This window comes from Phytophthora cinnamomi, assembly GCF_018691715.1.
Source record: "Phytophthora cinnamomi strain GKB4 chromosome Unknown Contig55, whole genome shotgun sequence".
Lineage (NCBI taxonomy): Eukaryota > Oomycota > Peronosporomycetes > Peronosporales > Peronosporaceae > Phytophthora > Phytophthora cinnamomi.
In genome coordinates, this window is record NW_027150988.1 from 1069548 (window position 1) to 1086972 (window position 17425).

The 17425-nt window shown below is 52.3% G+C and overlaps 3 protein-coding genes across 3 annotated transcripts in view; 1 reads left to right on the top strand and 2 right to left on the bottom strand.

Moving 5' to 3' along the window:
- The window catches only part of IUM83_12878 (GAF domain-containing protein), a gene marked incomplete at both ends in the record, with an annotated part of 31053 nt that extends 17418 nt beyond the window's left edge, over nt 1–13635 (bottom strand). The window contains 4 exons of the mRNA XM_067937523.1: nt 10573–10635; nt 10761–10816; nt 13146–13543; nt 13613–13635. Of these exons, the coding sequence (XP_067788132.1) occupies nt 10573–10635; nt 10761–10816; nt 13146–13543; nt 13613–13635 (540 nt within the window). The remainder of the gene's footprint in view (nt 1–10572; nt 10636–10760; nt 10817–13145; nt 13544–13612) is intronic.
- Nucleotides 13636–14166: 531 nt separating this feature from the next.
- IUM83_12879 (uncharacterized protein) lies at nt 14167–14481 on the top strand (the record flags this gene model as incomplete). Its single annotated transcript, XM_067937524.1, has 2 exons — nt 14167–14193; nt 14302–14481. The coding sequence occupies 2 exons, from the start codon at nt 14167–14169 to the stop codon at nt 14479–14481; spliced, it is 207 nt and encodes a 68-aa protein (XP_067788133.1).
- An 881-nt stretch (nt 14482–15362) lies between these two features.
- Nucleotides 15363–17411, bottom strand: IUM83_12880 (GAF domain-containing protein; the record flags this gene model as incomplete). Its single annotated transcript, XM_067937525.1, has 1 exon — nt 15363–17411. One exon carries the CDS (start codon nt 17409–17411, stop codon nt 15363–15365), a length of 2049 nt encoding a protein of 682 aa, XP_067788179.1.
- Nucleotides 17412–17425: the final 14 nt, after the last annotated feature.

Sequence of the window (17425 nt, forward strand, 5' to 3'; positions counted from 1 at the left end):
GTCCAAAGTGGTGCTTATAGCTGTTTTCCTTTTCTTCAGTTTCTCGTTGTGGTGACATTCAACTGGAGAATCTCTAGTAACTATGTCCCGGACAGATTCGACAATTGACACATCAACAGTCGGTTGACAAGACTGTTTGTCGGAACATGTTTTGCTCAAAGGTCGACAATTGATACAGCAACAGTCGGTTGATGTGTGAAAGTAGTGTGTACATGTAGACACTTCAGATGTAACAGCCGAACGACTCGTGAGCTTCTTCAAAGCGAACATTTGTAAGCAATTTGAGCTGCTGGTCCGTGAGACTTCGAGGAATTTGCTTCGATGCTCCCTGGGGTGGAAACTGCTGATCTTCCCGTCCGACCGCGATGTCCATGACGACTGGCGCCATCTTCATGAGATTCTTCTCATTTTATGGCGCATCCACACAGCCATTGTGTTACACGCGCTATAGCATCTCCAGAACGATATCTATTTCCACGGGGTGCGTGCGATCAGCCCAACATTCCCCGTTTGAGCTGCTCGTTTCGGCAACACTACCAGCACCTCTATCGCCGATCAACCGAGTTCAATCTTGATAGTGACGAGATCAGGACAGTTTTGCGCGGCCTGGCGTTCCCTCATGACGACGTTCAACTCGCAGTTACGCGTGTATGATACCTCAGCCTTAGGTTTGATTTAGTTTCGCTTAGCCAGCACTACGGCAATTCTACCTCCCAGTTAATCAACGTCATTATTCTTCTTCGTCGAGGAATTTGCAGCAGATCCCGTCGGGTTTGGCAAACGCTGCAAAAGATGGTAATTTTGAACAGGTGCAGAGGTGCCACAGAGGTATCGCTCTCGGCTTGGTACTTGACATATTTTCGCTTCGGCAGGGCAATGCTCGGTTGGAAGCTGGGAAGCAAAGAAAATTGGCAGATGAGTGTAAGAACGAGGAATCAAAAGGTTTGAATAGAAATTGAAGCATATATTAGTTCATTTTTCTGTTGGCAGATGGTACTATTAGTGCGCGTGTGCTTAGTTCAGGGTCCCGCAAAAAAAAACTGCAAACAGCCACGCTATTTCAACCTAAAAGAAGCCACATTGTGCGATATCGATGAATAAGGGCGGCGCCGCGAGCTCTTCGTGAAAGCGGTTGGCGATTGCGGCAGATCCTTGTGGTGTAATTATACATTTTCATCACGTTTTCCCATTTCATGAAGGTAATGTCCAATCCAAATTGAATTATTCGGTGCAAATATGCCTTTGTACTTTGTACTTTTGATCTGCTGTTGTTGTACCTGCTTCACAAGCGGCGAGGGATTATATTTTACGATTTGGTCCAGCTTTTGCTAGCTCCACTTGGACGAAGTTGCATTTAAAGTCAATCGAGTAAAGCGACATGTAGATTCCCACTGGACCGAGGTTCAGCAGCAACATTTTACTCCAACCAACGTCCAAGATAATTATTTCGGCGCGCTCATTCGAGCTACAGTCTATTATTTCAGCTTCCGAGCCTTCACAAGTCGCCGTGGAATTAAGGGCCGCGGTGTTGAGCGGAAGATCCGGGTCCGGAGCGTTATCCTCAAACTCAACAAGTCAACTGGATGTGACAGTACTCGCTGTTTCCGAAGTTTTCGCGACACCGACGACAAACAACCATGCAAGTCGCTGAACGTCTCGACACTCTGTTTCGACCAACATAAACCGCATGCAGATCTGGCAGCGCTCCGATCGCCGTGTTGGTGCGTCTAGCGCCTTCGTGCGGAGGCGTTTCATGTACACCACGCGCACTGCGATGATTTTTAGTCTTGAACACTGTGTGTACTCCAGATTGGACAGCCTGCTCATCTTAACTCGCGGGCTGAACTGAGCATCATCCATCATCTCTGGCTGCCGATGGACACTCCTCGCCGCGGCTATCAGATGCTTACGCACGCCGTGCTGGCCGTTTTGCCAGCATTCAGCTCTCTTGGTGAAATGGAGCTAAAGACGACGGTGAATCCCGTGGGGTCGTCGATGTCGATCGATGAGGCTACAAAGTTCGCAGTACGAACCCTTGAACTGGAATGGCTTCGCCTGATCCACGACACGAGATCGAAAATATTCGAGAAAGCACCACAGCTCGTCCAATGCGAAGCGACGAGATCGAGAGAAGCAAGCAGTTCGAACAGCCACGTGCTCGTCAATACGGCCGCTGGCCCCGTCCTCTTCCTTTTCCTCCTCCTCAGGCATCGACATCGGCGTTAGCATAGCAGTTTTAGTCCAGCGCGTGATGGCTGCCAGCCATTATTGGCTGGTCGTGACGAACGACAGTTTTAGTCCGCCCCAAATTTATGTGAGGCTTTTTTTCCTCAGATCAGATGTGTTCTATTTTTCGGACTATTTCTCGTTGATGAGATGTTTCGGCGCAAGAGCTCACTTGCTGTGGTGCTCATTTGCCTGCTCCCTCGGTATTAGACCGATAGCTCCACCCAGACCAGCCTAGCCAGCATGTTCAGCGGTGCCGCCTTATCTCCGCACACGGCCGCTCAATACTCGACGGCGACTCGTGCGCGCGTGGTCTCGTGCCGCTTCTTCTGTTTCCACTGCGGGGACGACACCAGCTCCCTCTTCCAGGAGCAGTACTCCAGGTAGGATAGGACGCTAAATCGTTGTGGCGGCTTCTTCAATGATTACTCAGTATGAGATACGCAGCAGCCTGCAGCTGGATGAAGTCCAGGTAATAAGACGTCGACAAGGGACAACTTAACACTACACTTTTAGCTTGATTATAGTCATCGGCAGATATCGGTGGACCATTCTGGGAAACAAACTTTGTCTTGTCTGCCAGTTGCTGATTGTGTGTATACATGTCGCCTTGTGGGTGTTTTAGGCGCTCGAGTGCTTCCCTCATGGCTGCTCGGGACATCATTCCGACTTCGGCTCTCCACTTCATCTTCTCGTGACCTTTTCGGGCGACGCGACTGCGCTCCGACAGAGTGACGAGCTGGTTGTGTGCTGCAGATTTGAGCCGATGGAGTTGAGCGCTTTCGACAGATCCAACAGGTCTCGATCTGACCTCGAAGCACTCGCTGTCGGCGACACGGTGGCGCTGCCTTTTACAGAGCTGTCGAGCGCGTTGCCGTCAGGCAGTTGGTTCCTCGGTGAGAAGGAGAGCCACGACAACCAAAGCGAGTTCCCCAAGGTTAGCCTAAGCTAGTCTAGGGTAGACGCTAACCTGCGCGCACTGCCTTCAGGAAGCTGCGTGGAGCCTCGAAACGTAGCATGGCTGACCAACTAATTATCTGGCATACTCATTTTGTGGTGCAGAACACGGTTGTCTACGTCTTCAACGACCACCGGCATCGACAGCCCAAATGGGTCTGTAACCATGTGAGTGATCCCGCCCGTGGATCACAGAAGATGGAATACCGATTGGTGGCGTACGTTTTTGAGCCTCGGTCTCGGAGCTACGGTGATCAATTTGAAGGCGAGCGACTCATCTATCGTGCACCGGATGTCCTCGTGACTGTTGTGTATCGCCATCCATCCCCAACCTTTACAATTGCATCTCTCAACCCACCAAAACCAGAAGATGTCTGTGATTTGTTCGAGACACAGCGCGGTGGTGTATACGACGACGAGAAAGCTAGCGAAATGGGTTCACCATGCCAACAACAATCTAACTGCCCGTCGGAGAAGGTCGGCACATCGTTCACGCGCTTTCAGCACGCACGGGGCGAGCCTGAACCTCCACCGTTCCCTGCAGCACAAGCTACCGTACAAGGGAATCCCGGCGGTTTTGCATGGCTGCTCAATCGCCATGTTTCGGAGATCTCCTTCAGTGACAAGATGGTGCACTTGGCAATTCCTCTGTTCTTCCTGGAGTTCACACCGTTCAGTGCCGTTGGGTGTGTCGTGGGTCATCGGAGCAATCACACGCCTCCAATGTGTGATGCTACCTTTGCAACTTCATCTCGTTTGGCATTATGGACAACCGTTCAACAGCTAGCGGGTGCTACAGCTCGGACGTTTGGCTCGTCCACACAGTGGTTTTGGCCTGAAGATTACAACGTGGTGCGGAGAACTATCCTACTGCTCGCAGACGTGCTGACGTCTCCGTCGACTCGACAATTGATAAGCTCAACGTTCACTACCACCGCCGCAACTGAGCTCACTACCGGTGTCACCGGACTTCACACCAACGGCATTGTGATACCCACCAAACTACAATTCCAAGAGCGCTTCTACGAGTTTGTGGAGAATCTGTACCACCTCGTTGATGCACTATCACACGCACTAGACCACGAAAGTCCGTCCCTGAGTATTTCCGACCTGGCGAGCAAATTACTAACTGTGATCTTCGAGCACGCCCCACTTCGACCGCTACGAGAACTGGTCTTGGAGATGCTCCTGAATCGATCGACGGTGCCGGTGACTCGCGCGATCCAGACCTTCACAGCTCAACTCCGTGAGGTGTATGTAACACACTGGAAAAGTCTGGCGGACGAGCGATGCAGCGGAATCCGCTCACAGTCCTTGAACGAGAGAACACACCACGAGGGCTCGCACGTGCACCGATGGAATGGTCGATGGACTATGGATAAGGACGCAACACGTGTGGTTCCTTATAGTGATGCAGCAAGTGGTGGAGTGTTGATGTGGTTATTGTGCATTCAACAACTCTCAACCATTGATGTTCACGTGTCGAATGAAGAACCCAACCCTGATCACTGTGGATCGACCTCCACCCTTTCGATTGCCATATCGCCACTTGAATTGACCGATATGTCGACAACGACGCTGCCAGCTGGGATGCGTCTCGTGCTTGACGGTTGTTTCCGAGTGTTTCGCATGCTCCCCGGAGGTATTTCATCGTTGGCGGCTAGCCTCGGTAGTCGGTGGGACATTGGAGACTACATTGGTTCATTTGGGTCGGATGAAGGAGATGAAGTCGAGCTGCAGTTTTACGCGCTTGATCATGGACCCGAGAGAGGGAGTTCAGGTCCGTCCGGAGGCGATGGAAAAGTGAATCCATCGAAGAGCTTGAACGTGTACAAGCTCGACTTGAGGCTTTCAGCATCCAGTGAACGATTACCCAGTAATCTAGGACCGCCAACCCAGACCTTCATCGACGTCCAAGGCCATATATCGGTCGCGACGCTTTCCACAGACAGATGTGAACTTGTGGCTCTGTCCACAACTGATCGAGGGGCGAAGATGGCGGCGCTCTACTGGGTCCCAATCATGTCGCTCCATAGTCGCTACGAAGCTGCTGAGATCGAGTACATGGTGAGTCTATAACAACGAGTACGTCGTGAATGTCTACAAAAGAACTGCAGTTTGTATATCGGCATTTGTTAAAACAAAATAATGCCTTACGCGCATTTGCTTCATTGCTCCGTCACAGCTCAAGGTTTGAAATTTGAATTAAGAGTGCACCTTCTCTCCAACTAGTCACGCCGTGCAACCGCCAAGTGGACAAGACGAGTGTACGCAGCCGTGGTTCGTGATACTCGTCGTACCGCAATTGATTCTATGAAACTTAGCAAGGATCGTGATAGACAAGAGCGTCCTCTGTGCCAAGAGCAGATGTGTTGGTGCATCAATGCACCACCGCTCTGGCTTGCTGACAGATTTACGATGAACACGTATTGTTGAAGAGGAAACAAAAAATTTCGTCGGCTCAACAATAAATTCGTTAACACTTTTGTATACGTAAACTCGTGCTGGTACTTTTAAGTCAAATGATTTAACACCATTGAGAAGTCAAAATGTTTTGACATCACCAAGGACAGAGTTCGTGCTGGTATTTGTCGAGTTAGGTGCGCTTTTCACTGTCCAAAGTGGTGTTTATAGCTGTTTCCTTTTCTTCAGTTTCTCGTTGTGGTGACATTCAACTGGAGAATCTCTAGTAACTATGTCCCGGACAGATTCGACAATTGACACATCAACAGTCGGTTGACAAGACCGTTTGTGGGAACATGTTTTGCTCATAGGTCGACAATTGACACAGCAACAGTCGGTTGATGTGTGAAAGTAGTGTGTACATGTAGACACTTCAGATGTAACAGCCGAACGACTCGTGAGCTTCTTCAAAGCGAACATTTGTAAGCAATTTGAGCTGCTGGTCCGTGAGACTTCGAGGAATTTGCTTCGATGCTCCCTGGGGTGGAAACTGCTGATCTTCCCGTCCGACCGCGATGTCCATGACGACTGGCGCCATCTTCATGAGATTCTTCTCATTTTATGGCGCATCCACACAGCCATTGTGTTACACGCGCTATAGCATCTCCAGAACGATATCTATTTCCACGGGGTGCGTGCGATCAGCCCAACATTCCCCGTTTGAGCTGCTCGTTTCGGCAACACTACCAGCACCTCTATCGCCGATCAACCGAGTTCAATCTTGATAGTGACGAGATCAGGACAGTTTTGCGCGGCCTGGCGTTCCCTCATGACGACGTTCAACTCGCAGTTACGCGTGTATGATACCTCAGCCTTAGGTTTGATTTAGTTTCGCTTAGCCAGCACTACGGCAATTCTACCTCCCAGTTAATCAACGTCATTATTCTTCTTCGTCGAGGAATTTGCAGCAGATCCCGTCGGGTTTGGCAAACGCTGCAAAAGATGGTAATTTTGAACAGGTGCAGAGGTGCCACAGAGGTATCGCTCTCGGCTTGGTACTTGACATATTTTCGCTTCGGCAGGGCAATGCTCGGTTGGAAGCTGGGAAGCAAAGAAAATTGGCAGATGAGTGTAAGAACGAGGAATCAAAAGGTTTGAATAGAAATTGAAGCATATATTAGTTCATTTTTCTGTTGGCAGATGGTACTATTAGTGCGCGTGTGCTTAGTTCAGGGTCCCGCAAAAAAAAAAAAAAACTGCAAATAGCCACGCTATTTCAACCTAAAAGAAGCCGCATTGTGCGATATCGATGAATAAGGGCGGCGCCGCGAGCTCTTCGTGAAAGCGGTTGGCGATTGCGGCAGATCCTTGTAGTGTAAGCATACATTTTTATCGCGTCTTCCCATTTTAGGTGAAGGTGATGTCCAATCCAAATTGAATTATTCGGTGCAAATATGCCTTTGTACTTTGTACTTTTGATCTGCTGTTGTTGTACCTACTTCACAAGCGGCGAGGGATTAGATTTTACGATTTGGTCCAGCTTTTGCTAGCTCCACTTGGACGAAGTTGCATTTAAAGTCAATCGAGTAAAGCGACATGTAGATTCCCACTGGACCGAGGTTCAGCAGCAACATTTTACTCCAACCAACGTCCAAGATAATTATTTCGGCGCGCTCATTCGAGCTACAGTCTATTATTTCAGCTTCCGAGCCTTCACAAGTCACCGTGGAATTAAGGGCCGCGGTGTTGAGCGGAAGATCCGGGTCCGGAGCGTTATCCTCAAACTCAACAAGTCAACTGGATGTGACAGTACTCGCTGTTTCCGAAGTTTTCGTGACACCGACGACAAACAACCATGCAAGTCGCTGAACGTCTCGACACTCTGTTTCGACCAACATAAACCGCATGCACATCTGGCAGCGCTCCGATCGCCGTGTTGGTGCGTCTAGCGCCTTCGTGCGGAGGCGTTTCATGCACACCACGCGCACTGCGAGTTTTTCAGTCTCAAACGCTGTGTAGTACTCTGGATTGGACAGCCTACTCAACTCAACGCGCGGGTACAACTGAACATCACAGCAGCACGAGCTCTTAGTGAGAGCGTTTTGTCGATTGGGGGAGATCCTTGTGGGGTAAGTATACATTCTTATTACGTCTTCCCATTTCAGGTGAAGGTGATGCCCAATCCATGTTGAATCACTCGCTGCAATATGGTTTCGCATATTTATTTTTGTGTACAATACTGTTGACGTATAATCTGTTGTTGTTAAACCTACTTCACAAACGGCGAGGGATCGGATCAGCCATATCTTTAAGCAACATTGCTGACTGAAGTTTTTACTGGATGCACTAGGACGAAGTTGCATACCGCGGAGCCATCATTTTTCTCCAAAACTCAAAAATATCCATTTCTTTCACTGCGTGGGTCTGCATACACCGTGTCACTTGTACTTCCAAGTAGAAGAAGCTGAATGTGCTTGCTTCCAGGACCACCATAATTATTGCCCAGACATCTTCCGTCTAAAACGGAAAAAAAGTAAAGAAAAATCGCCATTAAAGTCAATCGAGAAGAACGACATAAAGATTTCCCACTGAATCGATTTGCTCCAGTCCGTTTGATTATTATCTCAGCTACAAAAGACGTCATCAAATTAAGGGCCGCGATGTTGAGCGGAAGAGTAGGGTCCTGAGCGTTGAGCAGCCGAACTTTTTTGTTTCCTTTTCAACAATACGTGTTCATCGTAAATCTGTCAGCAAGCCAGAGCGATGGTGCATTGATGCACCAACACATCTGCTCTTGGCACAGAGGACGCTCTTGTCTATCACGATCCTTGCTAAGTTTCATAGAATCAATTGCGGTACGACGAGTATCACGAACCACGGCTGCGTACACTCGTCTTGTCCACTTGGCGGTTGCACGGCGTGACTAGTTGGAGAGAAGGTGCACTCTTAATTCAAATTTCAAACCTTGAGCTGTGACGGAGCAATGAAGCAAATGCGCGTAAGGCATTATTTTGTTTTAACAAATGCCGATATACAAACTGCAGTTCTTTTGTAGACATTCACGACGTACTCGTTGTTATAGACTCACCATGTACTCGATCTCAGCAGCTTCGTAGCGACTATGGAGCGACATGATTGGGACCCAGTAGAGCGCCGCCATCTTCGCCCCTCGATCAGTTGTGGACAGAGCCACAAGTTCACATCTGTCTGTGGAAAGCGTCGCGACCGATATATGGCCTTGGACGTCGATGAAGGTCTGGGTTGGCGGTCCTAGATTACTGGGTAATCGTTCACTGGATGCTGAAAGCCTCAAGTCGAGTTTGTACACGTTCAAGCTCTTCGATGGATTCACTTTTCCATCGCCTCCGGACGGACCTGAACTCCCTCTCTCGGGTCCATGATCAAGCGCGTAAAACTGCAGCTCGACTTCATCTCCTTCATCCGACCCAAATGAACCAATGTAGTCTCCAATGTCCCACCGACTACCGAGGCTAGCCGCCAACGATGAAATACCTCCGGGGAGCATGCGAAACACTCGGAAACAACCGTCAAGCACGAGACGCATCCCAGCTGGCAGCGTCGTTGTCGACATATCGGTCAATTCAAGTGGCGATATGGCAATCGAAAGGGTGGAGGTCGATCCACAGTGATCAGGGTTGGGTTCTTCATTCGACACGTGAACATCAATGGTTGAGAGTTGTTGAATGCACAATAACCACATCAACACTCCACCACTTGCTGCATCACTATAAGGAACCACACGTGTTGCGTCCTTATCCATAGTCCATCGACCATTCCATCGGTGCACGTGCGAGCCCTCGTGGTGTGTTCTCTCGTTCAAGGACTGTGAGCGGATTCCGCTGCATCGCTCGTCCGCCAGACTTTTCCAGTGTGTTACATACACCTCACGGAGTTGAGCTGTGAAGGTCTGGATCGCGCGAGTCACCGGCACCGTCGATCGATTCAGGAGCATCTCCAAGACCAGTTCTCGTAGCGGTCGAAGTGGGGCGTGCTCGAAGATCACAGTTAGTAATTTGCTCGCCAGGTCGGAAATACTCAGGGACGGACTTTCGTGGTCTAGTGCGTGTGATAGTGCATCAACGAGGTGGTACAGATTCTCCACAAACTCGTAGAAGCGCTCTTGGAATTGTAGTTTGGTGGGTATCACAATGCCGTTGGTGTGAAGTCCGGTGACACCGGTAGTGAGCTCAGTTGCGGCGGTGGTAGTGAACGTTGAGCTTATCAATTGTCGAGTCGACGGAGACGTCAGCACGTCTGCGAGCAGTAGGATAGTTCTCCGCACCACGTTGTAATCTTCAGGCCAAAACCACTGTGTGGACGAGCCAAACGTCCGAGCTGTAGCACCCGCTAGCTGTTGAATGGTTGTCCATAATGCCAAACGAGATGAAGTTGCAAAGGTAGCATCACACATTGGGGCGTGTGATTGCTCCGATGACCCACGACACACCCAACGGCACTGAACGGTGTGAACTCCAGGAATAACAGAGGAATTGCCAAGTGCACCATCTTGTCACTGAAGGAGATCTCCGAAACATGGCGATTGAGCAGCCATGCAAAACCGCCGGGATTCCCTTGTACGGTAGCTTGTGCTGCAGGGAACGGTGGAGGTTCAGGCTCGCCCCGTGCGTGCTGAAAGCGCGTGAACGATGTGCCGACCTTCTCCGACGGGCAGTTAGATTGTTGTTGGCTTGGTGAACCCACTTCGCTAGCTTTCTCGTCGTCGTATACACCACCGCGCTGTGTCTCGAACAAATCACAGACATCTTCTGGTTTTGGTGGGTTGAGAGATGCAATTGTAAAGGTTGGGGATGGATGACGATACACAACAGGCACGAGGACGTCCGGTGCACGATAGATGAGTCGCTCGCCTTCAAATTGATCACCGTAGCTCCGAGACCGAGGCTCAAAAACGTACGCCACCAATCGGTATTTCATCTTCTGTGATCCACGGGCGGGATCACTCACATGGTTACAGACCCATTTGGGCTGTCGATGCCGGTGGTCGTTGAAGACGTAGACAACCGTGTTCTGCACCACAAAATGAGTATGCCAGATAATTAGTTGGTCAGCCATGCTACGTTTCGAGGCTCCACGCAGCTTCCTGAAGGCAGTGCGCGCAGGTTAGCGTCTACCCTAGACTAGCTTAGGCTAACCTTGGGGAACTCGCTTTGGTTGTCGTGGCTCTCCTTCTCACCGAGGAACCAACTGCCTGACGGCAACGCGCTCGACAGCTCTGTAAAAGGCAGCGCCACCGTGTCGCCGACAGCGAGTGCTTCGAGGTCAGATCGAGACCTGTTGGATCTGTCGAAAGCGCTCAACTCCATCGGCTCAAATCTGCAGCACACAACCAGCTCGTCACTCTGTCGGAGCGCAGTCGCGTCGCCCGAAAAGGTCACGAGAAGATGAAGTGGAGAGCCGAAGTCGGAATGATGTCCCGAGCAGCCATGAGGGAAGCACTCGAGCGCCTAAAACACCCACAAGGCGACATGTATACACACAATCAGCAACTGGCAGACAAGACAAAGTTTGTTTCCCAGAATGGTCCACCGATATCTGCCGATGACTATAATCAAGCTAAAAGTGTAGTGTTAAGTTGTCCCTTGTCGACGTCTTATTACCTGGACTTCATCCAGCTGCAGGCTGCTGCGTATCTCATACTGAGTAATCATTGAAGAAGCCGCCACAACGATTTAGCGTCCTATCCTACCTGGAGTACTGCTCCTGGAAGAGGGAGCTGGTGTCGTCCCCGCAGTGGAAACAGAAGAAGCGGCACGAGACCACGCGCGCACGAGTCGCCGTCGAGTATTGAGCGGCCGTGTGCGGAGATAAGGCGGCACCGCTGAACATGCTGGCTAGGCTGGTCTGGGTGGAGCTATCGGTCTAATACCGAGGGAGCAGGCAAATGAGCACCACAGCAAGTGAGCTCTTGCGCCGAAACATCTCATCAACGAGAAATAGTCCGAAAAATAGAACACATCTGATCTGAGGAAAAAAAGCCTCACATAAATTTGGGGCGGACTAAAACTGTCGTTCGTCACGACCAGCCAATAATGGCTGGCAGCCATCACGCGCTGGACTAAAACTGCTATGCTAACGCCGATGTCGATGCCTGAGGAGGAGGAAAAGGAAGAGGACGGGGCCAGCGGCCGTATTGACGAGCACTTGGCTGTTCGAACTGCTTACTTCTCTCGATCTCGTCGCTTCGCATTGGACGAGCTGTGGTGCTTTCTCGAATATTTTCGATCTCGTGTCGTGGATCAGGCGAAGCCATTCCAGTTCAAGGGTTCGTACTGCGAACTTTGTAGCCTCATCGATCGACATCGACGACCCCACGGGATTCACCGTCGTCTTTAGCTCCATTTCACCAAGAGAGCTGAATGCTGGCAAAACGGCCAGCACGGCGTGCGTAAGCATCTGATAGCCGCGGCGAGGAGTGTCCATCGGCAGCCAGAGGTGATGGATGATGCTCAGTTCAGCCCGCGAGTTAAGATGAGCAGGCTGTCCAATCCGGAGTACACACAGTGTTCAAGACTGAAAAACTCGCCTCTTAATTATTGACAGCCTGTATTCTCAGTGCGATACCCACTACGTCAACAGCAACTAAGGCACGGACCAATCAAGCAGCCCCGGAAGGAAACGTTTTATGCAATATCTACACCCAGTCAGAATAGGTTATTCTAATCTGATTATATATACTTCTTAGACTATGGAGCATTGACCCCTTCCAAGCGAGCCTCGCCTCGCCTCGACTGCTCAACAGGTCAGCTGGATGTGAGAGTATTCGCTGCTTCCGAAGTTTTCTTGACAACGACGACACACAACCATGGAAGTCGCGTGGCCGCTGAATGTCTCGACGCTCTGTTTCGACCAGCAAGAAGCGCACGCACGGTACATGCAGATTTGGCAGCGCTTCGATCGACGTGTTGGGGCGTCCAGCAACCACAAGCGAAGGCGCTTCGTGCATGCTACGCACCGCGAGTTTTTAGTCTCAAGCGCTGTGTGGTACTCCGGGTTGGACAGCCTGCTCGGCTCAACTCGCGGACTGAACTGACTGGTGCGCCGCTGTCGCTGCGCCACCAGGTCTGGCAGACGGTGGAGGCTCCTCGCCATGGCTGTCAGTCGCATGCGCACGGTTTGTGAATCGGCGTACCCTTCTGGGGTATTTGTGGGGGCGGTGAAGGTCGCGTGGAAGCTCACGCGGATTCGAGGGCCTAGGCACCCCTCCGTCTGCGGAAGCGGTTTCACCATGTAGGTCGCGGTGATCCCGTGTAGCTGTGTGACTCGTTCGCAGGCCATCTTGCCAGCGTTCAGTTCGCTTGGTGACATCGAGCTCAATACGATGGTGAATCCCGTGGGGTCGTCGATGTTGATTGATGAGGTCGAAGACGCTGACCAACCATTTGGCTCGAACGGCTTCTCCAGAGCCACGGAACGAGATCGAAAATGTTCAAGAAAGCACCACTCCTCGTTTCGTGCGAAGCGACGAGATCGAGAGAAGCAAGCAGTTCGCACGGCCACGTGGTCGTCGCAATGCAGACGAAAGTCTCCGCTGGCCCCATCCTCGTCCTTCTCCTCTTCTTCCTCGTCACTCTCGATGTCAGAATCGTCTCCGAATCCACGAGGCTGCACCTCGTGCACAATGGAGCCGTAGATGAACTGATCACCAAGAAACTCCCGTGCGACCGTGTTGTAGTAGCTCTCCGTCCGCGGACACAGAATCGGCTCGACGTCGTCGGATTCACATGCCACTTCGCCTGTCGTCAGCACCTCGAAATTCTCCCCACCAGCTCCAGTCCGGCGCGACAGCATAGCAAACCCCGAGATCTCCTTGCACTCCCACATCACCGAGGGCACGCGCAGCAGCCTTCCTCGGCGACTGGCACGACTGGAATTGCGAGCGCGTTGCACCAATTCTGCGTCGGAAACGCAGATCTTCCTGGACAAAGTAAACGTTTTCAGCCCATTGGAGTCAAACCCCGCCCGCAACGACGTCGCACGCGACGACCTGTCCGCCGGTACCGTGCGCATGGAGCTCGTCAAGTGTGATCGACGGCGCCGAGATGAAGTCTGCGTGGCGCTGGGTTGCCAGCATGAGTCACCGATATCTCCCAGGACTTCGCGGTCCTGGTCACGGTAACTGGTATTTCGACGGCCATTGCTGGACGAAGACGCTGATTTCTTCCGGCGGGAGACAAACGGGAAATGGATTGGCATTTGCGAGAGAGGTGAGAGGACGAAGCGAAACGAGTTGCGGGTGGCGTGGGCGAGACGAATTGAGTTGTGCGACTTGTGCGTGTTTTTGCTGCGTGAGCGCATCCTCATTGATTGCTCTGGACCGCGCGCATGGAGCGTAACGCGGGGAATTCGACGGAGGTCCGACCAGCAGCTCAGAAAGCGTCGGGGGCAGCACGCACGTCGCTGAGTTCTTGGCTGCGCGGGGCTTCCACTACAGGAAATATTTAATGGAGTTCCCCTTGAAGATGTTCAGCGTCCTTCTGGACACCTGTGGCTCGCAGAGAAAGGGCGTCGAGACGTATTCTACACGAAGCTTTGGCGTCTATGGAGCTCGTCTGTCGGAGTTGTAGGGTAGGCACACTCAGAGCGCCGAAATTCGCATGATGCAACCTCTTGAGGGATTTATACAGTAGCTTGAGGCTCTCTAATAATACTGTATCCGCTTCCTCCTCCATGCAGTTCGTGCCGCAACCGCGAAGACGGACGAGAGCCCCACGTTTTGGCGGCGAGACCGTCGATGGATCGTACATGTGTGCAACGCCAATACGGAGCGCATTGGATACTCTCGGCGAAGGGTGGCACTATTACTTGGACCGCAACACTCGGCGCGTCAAGCGTAACGGCGAGTCTCCTCAGTAATCTCGAGGGCACCCGTGCCGATTTTCGTGTACGGGCTGACTCTTGGTGCAGTGTTGGCGTTAGTGCTCCCTATCTGCCGTGCGGAGACCACGAGGTGAAGTTGCACTGGTATTTCGTCGTTTCGTTTGTTGTGGCGACCTCGCTCGAAGAAGCCCCGAGAAGCACGAAGCGTGGGTCAGAGAGCGCCACTGCTGCGTGCGCGTGCACACAGCGAATCCGGAGGAACTACGTGTACATGCGCTGGTTCTTTGACTGGAACTGTGTCCGTAGAACTCCGCTGCGACGTCCACTATGCCACGCGGGCGAAGCCGCATCCGGCCCCACGGTCCAGACGAAGAGAAGGACTTGAAAGTGCCACCGGACGTACAGCAGAAGCCGCAGACGGCGACAGCGCGCGGAAGCCTCTGCCATGGGCTACGTGTCGACTCGTTTGTAGTGGTCGGCTCGCTACGAACGCCTTCGTCACACCCCTCGACTCAGTAAACGGACTTTTCGGTCGCTGACTTCGACAGATACTTGGCATCGGGCAGGAGAACGTCAGTGATCTCATGTACACGCAAGTTGCACACGCTTCGGGGTCAGATAATTTGTACCCGAGGGAGGCTGACAAGGGGAGACATTCGCCCAACAGCAGCAATACTTTTTGGCAGACTTGATCTTCTGCCGCACAGTCAACACATATGCCCTTACCCCGAAGAAGTACTTCTTTGAAATATGAAGATTCTCCTTCGCAACTGTGAAGTACATGTAGCCGAATTTGTATGAGTATCTTTTGCCTTGAATTGAAATCGATCGACGAATAAATAATGCATTACAGGTGCCTACGTCAGCTATCTGTAGATTCTACGACTTCTGTTTATGCGTGTCATCCTTGCGCAATTCTACGACTTCTGTTGGTTCGCCCCAGCCTTGACTCGAATGATCTTAGACGCGATCTCACCGAACCGCACGAGCGTGTCGTACTGCGAGCGCGTGATGTCCATCGGAGCGTTGTGCACGCAGCAAATGGAGCCTACCATGATCTCACCTGGACCGGTGATCGGGATTCCGCAGTAGTACTTGACACCTTGCCGGGTGACAGGGTTCAAGTTGTAGAAGCGGACGTCTGCTTGGGGGTTCTTGATAATAAACGGAGCGTTGCCCATGAGCAGGTGCTGGCAGAAAGTATGCTCGCGCGGCAGGAGAGCCTGGATGAAGTCTCGAATCGTGCAGCTCAAGATCAACTGGTGTGTATCTCCAACAATTGTAATCATCGTGCAGAAGAACCCGAGTTCCTTGCCCAGGAAGGAGCAAATGATGTCCAGCTCCGGAATCGGCTCCTTCAGATCCATGAGACCGAACTTGGCGATGCACTCCAGTCGTGCAGTTTCGTTCTCGGGCAACGGAGCAGATGGAGAGGATTTATCCATCGGATGCAACGGGTACGTGCGCTGCTGAGCGTTCGAGAGCACACAGTCTTTCGCCTCTGGCGCCTCGCGTGCTCGCCGCTCAAAGTACTCCCCCACTGCCGACATGTACTTCTCCTCATTTTCATCCTCTTCGCTGTCAGTGCTCTCTGCGTCGCTGTTGCTGCTGTAGGTCGTCTCCGTAGCAGCTTTCGAGGGATCCAAAAGCATCTTAATCACGTTGACTGCGGCACTCTTGGTGGACTCGACTGCAAGGTCTTCTCGCAGACTCTGTTGACCCTTGTTTGATCTTGGCGCAGAGCACTCACTTGGCACAGGATCGTCCGTGATCTCCACGGGCCCACAACCGCCGATTTGAACGTGAGAGTAGTCGCAGCGGTCGATCCACTCAAGGCAGCGCTTGCAGACGCCCATAGCCGAGAGATGCCCGTTGTACGTCTCCACGTTTTCGCGCGACCAGCATGACGTGCAAACATTGTAGGCGCAGAGCTGGCACCGACGTGCAACCCGCATCAAGGCACTCAGACGCAGGCCTTTCGTACACGAGATACACCGCGTGTTCTGAGCCTCGCTCTTCTGCATTTCGGTCGTGACCGCTTGGTGTGCAAACACCTGAGTGCCAAGCCGCCGACGCCGCACAACCGCCGGGAGGCGTGGAATCCCCGCGGCCAAACCTTGGAGTCGAATCCGGGACATCTTGTCGGTCGCTTGTCCTGGAGCAGGCTCTTCATTCCCCTTGTACAGTGCATGAAACATCACGCGCAGCTTGGTAGCACCCTCATCTCCCGAAATGTTTGGCTCCGTGTCCACGACCAGCAACGCCGTGACACCGTCGATTTGGTCAACTCGACCGCCATTGGCCTTCCCCACAGCGATCTCCTTCTCCGGTAGCGACAGTAAAGCCACCGAAAATCCCTGCGAGGTATCGGGCGGCGACACAGAATTCGTTCCAGCATCGCTGGTCGGCTGGAAGTACTCGAGGAAGCACCACTGCTCGTTGCGCGCCAGCATCCTCGACCGCGCGAAGCAGCCAGTCCGGACTGTGAGCTGGTGGCCGTCAGGCATGGCGCCCTGCGACTGCTTGCCGTCCAAGATGTGCACTACCGAGCCATAAATGAACTGGCTGGCGTACATGCCCTTCATAGCCGCATTGTAGTCGTTCTCGTTCCGCGAGCACAGCACCGACACCAGCTCTTGTGGGCTGCACGCAATGCTGCCGACGGCCAGCACCTCGTATCCGTCGTCATTGGCCCGCGACGACAACTCGAAGGTGTCGTCGCCCGACCGCAACGGACCGAGACGGATGCACGGCGTGCTCTTGATGCAGTCCCACGAGTCCACCGGGTCGGTCAACGCCCGCTTGAGCGCCACCGCCAACGGTGCATTGCGCACGCGGAACAGTAGCTCTTGGTCGTCGACCAGCACTTTTCGTGTTGAGTCCTGCGGTGACGAAGCCGAGGTGTCCGCATTGGACACGTAGCTCTCGTCCAGCGTGGGGCTGCGGCGTGTGGTCCGGAATGGCATGAGCTCTTTTTGGT